At 45.0% G+C, this 6299-nt stretch overlaps 1 protein-coding gene across 1 annotated transcript in view; it reads right to left on the bottom strand.

The window, feature by feature from the left end:
• Positions 1-838: 838 nt before the first annotated feature.
• tspan14 (tetraspanin 14) overlaps positions 839-6299 on the bottom strand; it is an 8650-nt gene continuing 3189 nt past the window's right edge. The window contains exons 3-9 of the mRNA XM_035173363.1: positions 4727-4777; positions 4495-4641; positions 4245-4415; positions 4022-4147; positions 3525-3575; positions 3335-3448; positions 839-1842 (exon numbers count right to left, since the gene is read on the bottom strand). Coding sequence (XP_035029254.1) covers positions 1777-1842; positions 3335-3448; positions 3525-3575; positions 4022-4147; positions 4245-4415; positions 4495-4641; positions 4727-4777 — 726 coding nt within the window. The 3' untranslated portion in view covers positions 839-1776. The remainder of the gene's footprint in view (positions 1843-3334; positions 3449-3524; positions 3576-4021; positions 4148-4244; positions 4416-4494; positions 4642-4726; positions 4778-6299) is intronic.

The following is a 6299-nucleotide window of genomic DNA, read 5'->3' as shown; positions in this document are numbered from 1 at the left end:
GTCAGACGCTGGTGCAGGGGCCCTTGGGTTCCTCCTGGTGCAGGGAACCTTGGGTTCCTCCTGGAGCAGGGGCCCCTGGGTTCCTCCTGGAGCAGGGCCCTTGGGTTCCTCCTGGAGCAGGGGCCCTTGGGTTTCTCCTGGAGCAGGGGCTCCTGGGTTCCTCCTGGAGCAGGGGCTCCTGGGTTCCTCCTGGAGCAGGGGCTCCTGGGTTTCTCCTGGAGCAGGGGCTCCTGGGTTCCTCCTGGAGCAGGGGCCCTTGGGTTTCTCCTGGAGCAGGGGCTCCTGGGTTCCTCCTGGAGCAGGGGCCCTTGGGTTCCTCCTGGAGCAGGGGCTCCTGGGTTCCTCCTGGAGCAGGGGCCCTTGGGTTCCTCCCTGGGTTCAGTGGGGATTGTATTTAAAATCCAAAGGACCAGTGGCTAAAATCCTTCATCCCAGTAAAAGACCAAATTTAAAATACATATATATTAGTTTAAAGTGTAAAAAAAGTTACTGAAAATTACATAAAAGTAAGTTTTACAGAAGCAGCTGAGACCTGAAGATTTAGAACTGTTGCTTCACTACATGGCTGTAGTTGAGGGGGTAGAGCGGTCGTCCTGTAACCAGAAGGTCGGCGGCTCGATCCCAGTCTCTCCCATCATGCTGAAGTGTCCTTGGACACTATACTGAAAACAGTGCTGCCCATAGATGTGGTGTGAATGTATAGAAAATATATAAACACAGAGCTTCCAGTTTCTCTATCATGGAGTCTGATGCTCTGATCATGTATGTTGGTATTTTGTCCTGTATAAAAAAGTTTTATTGAATTTTATAATCTGATGATGAACAAACAACTCGAACAGACTTAGAACAAACTTTTATTTTGTAGAAATATAAAAAAGTAGAAATGTACTTTACACAAACAGAATCCCTTCAGAATAAAAGTCCCCTTGTGGTTAAACACGGACTCATGAAAACAAACAGAAAACAGTTGAAAGAATTAAAGCTGAAAACATCAAACATCCTGAAAACTTTATTCAACAAAACATTTTATTCAAAGCTTGTCCACATGAACTTAATGTAAATAAAGTTCTTCAATCTCTATATTTAATCAGACATGTGATCATGTGACCTTTCACCTTTAATTTAAATCTTTGAATTGAATGATTTCTGATTCATACTGATTCGATCTTGTTTGGGAGTTCTACTGACGACTACATACTGATATACTATGTACTGTATATACTGTGTGTACTCTACTATACTGTACATACTATACCGCGTTTACTATATACTGTACTGTATATACACTGTATTTACTATGTGCTGTATATACTAAGTACAGTATGTACTATATAAAACCGTTTATATATGTAGTACATAGAGTATGAAGTACACACTGATACAGTATTTACTACATATGTTCAGTGAGAACTGCAACAATCAATCAATTCAAAAATCAATCAATTCAAAAATCAGGATTCTGTTCTTTGTTGTGTTCTTTAGAGGAAACACTTGACCCTGAAAATACCAATAAGCTGTGTGCTTTTATATTGAAGTTTCAGTGTATTCGCCTGCTTCTGATGACGTCACCAATAACAGACAAGTTCCTGAATAAGGCACCGGAACAGCCAATCAGGTGACAGTTCACAGCGGCAATTAAAAAGGCTGAAGACGAAAGAAAAGAAAAAGAAGGAAGAAAAGAGGGAAGAAAAGAGGGCGGCACCAGAAAGTGGGTCCATTAACACCTAGTGTAAAGCCCCCTTGATGGAGTAGGCCCCGCCCACATCAACAGAGCCTTCAGTAGGTGAGTTTGACTTTTTCAATGTCGGAGATTAACGTCCTGGCCAAGTAGATCCCAACCATCTGAAACAGACAGACAGACAGGTGGTCAGACAGAAAGACAGACAGACAGACAGGCGGTCAGACAGACAGACAGACAGGACAGGTGGTCAGACAGACAGACAGACAGACAGACAGACAGCAGGCGGTCAGACAGACAGACAGACAGACAGGTGGTCAGACAGACAGACAGACAGGCGGTCAGACAGACAGACAGACAGGCGGTCAGACAGACGGACAGACAGAGAGACAGACAGACAGACAGACAGGTGGTCAGACAGAAAGACAGAAGACAGACAGGCGGTCAGACAGACAGACAGACAGGCGGTCAGACAGACAGACAGACAGGTGGTCAGACAGACAGGCGGTCAGACAGACAGACAGGTGGTCAGACAGACAGCCAGGTGGTCAGACAGACAGACAGACAGACAGGCGGTCAGACAGAGAGACAGACAGGCGGTCAGACAGACAGACAGACAGGCGGTCAGACAGACAGACAGGCGGTCAGACAGAGAGACAGACAGGCGGTCAGACAGACAGACAGACAGGCGGTCAGACAGACAGACAGACAGGCGGTCAGACAGAGAGACAGACAGGCGGTCAGACAGACAGACAGACAGGCGGACAGACAGACAGACAGGTGGTCAGACAGAAAGACAGACAGACAGACAGGCAGACAGACAGACAGAGAGAGACAGACAGACAGACAGACAGACAGACAGACAGACAGACAGACAGACAGACAGACAGGTGGTCAGACAGACAGACAGACAGACAGACAGAGAGACAGACAGACAGACAGACAGGTGGTCAGACAGGTGGTCAGACAGACAGAGAGAGAGACAGACAGAGAGACAGACAGACAGGTGGTTAGACAGACAGGTGGTCAGACAGAGAGACAGACAGGTGGTCAGACAGACAGACAGACAGACAGACAGGAGGAGACAGACAGACAGGTGGTCAGACAGACAGACAGACAGACAGACAGGTGGTCAGACAGATCAGACAGACAGACAGACAGACAGGTGGTCAGACAGACAGACAGACAGACAGACAGGTGGTCAGACAGACAGACAGACAGACAGACAGAGAGACAGAGAGAGAGACAGACAGACAGACAGGTGGTCAGACAGGTGGTCAGACAGGTGGTCAGACAGACAGACAGGTGAGTGTGTCTGTTTATTTCATTTTATCTGTTTTTTCATGAACACGCCCACTTGCTCAGTTTTCTACAGAGGTCCAGACTGTTTACTGTATTATGCACACAACACAACACACACACACACACACACACACACACACACACACACACACACACACACACACACACACACACACACACACACACACACACACACACACACACACACACACACACACACACACACACACACACAAAAAGGAAAAACGAAAACAATTGAAAATAACCAATGTAGTAGATAATATGTAAAAATCCGTTAACTATAGATGAATGTAGATTAGCTGCAGGTTAGTTGTATATTAGTTGTGTTGTTACCTGCAGCAGAGAGATAACGATGAAGACAATGGCCACAGTGTACAGGTTTCCAGGTAACCAGTCCTCCAGCGCTGTGATACAACCTTTAGTAAAGATGTGATCACTCCACTCACTCTGCACAGGAACACAACGTTACACCACAGAACATGTTCTTCTGATGAAGTTGTCACGTTTCCTGTTAGAACCTCACCTCTGGTTTGTCCCTCACGTCGTAACCACACTGAGTGTTCACCACCGAATCCTGAACAAACACACAACGTCAGGAGGAACCTGTCTGTAAACTGCTGAAGCATGAAACATGAATCCAAACAGAGGGTTATAGGTTCATTTCATTCAAATTCGGATCAGGGATCTTTTGTTCTTTTTCCTTAATCCCTTGAGAACAGTGTTATTGTGATTAAATAAATCAGAGATACAAATAAATATGGTTTCAAAGGGGGTGCTACAAACCAGCACTATATTATAATTCTATTAGAACTACTCACTCTGACCTCTACTCTAAGTCTTCTAGTCAGAATATTTAGAAAAAATATATTTTCACTTTGAAATGACCAGATCTGAGATGAGATAAAGTGAGGAGGAGTTTATTTGGGCCTAAGTGGAAGTATGACCACATTCCACAAGATGTTATGCAACCATGGCGACCAGTTATGTGTATAAATCAGTATTGATCAGAAATCCACTCACAGCAGGATCTGTGACGCAGCAGGAGAAAGGAACTCCACACTTCTCTCTGCTACGATGAGTTCCGTTACAGCTGAAGTAAACGTTCAGTTCCCAGTCGTTGGGTTCCTGAGCTCCACAGCAGTGGTTCTGTTGAAAGAGCAAATTAATCAATCAGATGAGACAAGAAGCTTAAGCAGCAGAATCTTTGTTATTGAGGTGAAAAAGAATAACTTTGGTGAGTTACCATTTTCTGCAGCGAGTCAATCAGGTTCTGCAGGTCGATGTCGTCTCTGTACGCTTTGACGTTCGCCAGGAAGAATTCGTTGATCCAATCTCTGACCTGACTCTGAAAAACCACCGTCAGCACCGCCGCCGTCAGCTCGAGGAAGAATATGAAGCCGATCACGCCTGAAAACTGACCATGACAGATGTAGAAGACGTTTAACAAACTGAAGTGTACAGACGTTTTTAGCGTACAGATGTGTATAACGTACAAACTTAAGTAGACAGATGTTTTCTCTTAGAGCTCCCACACAGCCAGCGAAGCCCAGGATGAAGGTGACTCCCCCGACAACCAGGACCAACCACACGGGATCAAAACCATGAAGCCGGGTCACCTGGGTGAGATCCACGAGGACGCCCTGTGAACAGATGTTCAGAGATTAAGATGGAGACAGATGTTGATGTGGTTTTTATTGTTCTTCCTGACTGTGTGTGTTGATTCACTTTCTCACTCCAGGCCCAGAAACCAACCGCGATGAAGGCGACTCCAGCCAGCTGCAACACAAACACACCAGCAATTAGACGGGTGCATCCGACACTGGCATCAAAGTACATGAGCACACGTATGTGTACAGATGTTCATGTATGTGAGCAGACACCGTGCTGCTCTGGTTCTTTCCATTTACCTCGTCTCTGCTGTGTGTGTGTGTGTGTGTGTGTGTGTGTGTGTGTGTGTGTGTGTGTGTCAGCTCCGCAGCTCCACACTTACTCCGACAAATATGTAAAAAAAAAATACGGTTTTATTTTAATAACCCTAAAATGAGACAAAATCATTTGATATAAAACTGAGGAAACATCTGAGGCTCAGGATGTTTCATAACAGCTCACTTCCTCTTCAACCACACAGGAAGTCATGACATCACTTCCTCAAACCACAGCCAACCAGTGCAGTTACATCTAGATATTAGTACATCTTTTTATTTTCCACATTCGTGTAAGGTCACTGTGACCTTTGACTGCTGACGTATAATCACGTCATCTTTGAGTCCCAGTGAACATTTGTACCAAATTTGTAAGAAATTCCCTTTAGGTGTTCTTGAGAAATCTCGTTCACGAGAATGGGACGGACTGACAAGCTGAAAACATGACGCCTCCTTTAACAAGGTGTGACATCCTCTGTTCTTAACCCTCAACAAGAGTAAAACTACCAAAGAAACGTTATGAACAGTAAATAAAGCGCAGAGAGAGGTAGCAAGTAAGTTATCATTCCCTCTGACGAGAATCTAGATCTTTCAGAAACACATCAGAGCAGCTCAAAGGATCTTGTGGGTCTCCGAAGACCCCCGTCCTCCTCAGAGACTGTAAGGCCCAATCCCATTTCCCCCCTTGGCCCTGCCCCTTGTTCTCGAGGGTCTTCCTGCTCCTTGAAAAGGAGTCACACGGGGTAGTGGTTGAAATCTTCCCCTACGAATTGGGACAGCCCAAAAGACGCTGTTACATCATCAGTAGTCGTCAATGTAAACAGACGAGACACTTTAGCCGGGATGTCATTGTAATAACATTGTTGAGATCTTAAATAAACCAATGCTATTGTTTGCAGTTACCAAAGTGGCAAACCTATAATATCCAAATGACATCTGTGCTAATGCAGGTGAATCAATGACAGTTGAAACTGAAAAGCTTGATGCTCATGAGTTCACATATGAATCAGAAGCTCACAGGCTAGTAGCAGTGGTGTGTGGGCAGCCTGCCCGGAGGCTTTGATATTAGAGCAGTTCAGTAACATCGCTGCTATTCAAAGACAAAGATCGCTAGCATGCTAGCGCGGTCGCGATATTTTGTTTTAAGGTTGTTGTGAGAAAAGAGACCATAATACATTGAAATCATACTAAACTAAGATATTATCATTATCGTAATTTTTAAATCCTTATTAATGGAGAAACTACATTTGTGGGTCTCTCTTCCAGCTTGGGTGATTCACAAGGCATTGTGGGTACACCTAGGTTCGAAGTGAGGGTCGGAAAAATCTCCGTTTTGCCCCTAAGAACTCCCCCTCTGTCCAAAAAGGTATTGGGAC

Source organism: Hippoglossus stenolepis, chromosome 12 (assembly GCF_022539355.2).
Source record: "Hippoglossus stenolepis isolate QCI-W04-F060 chromosome 12, HSTE1.2, whole genome shotgun sequence".
Taxonomy (NCBI): Eukaryota; Metazoa; Chordata; class Actinopteri; order Pleuronectiformes; family Pleuronectidae; genus Hippoglossus; species Hippoglossus stenolepis.
This window is presented reverse-complemented; position numbering and strand designations above follow the sequence as displayed.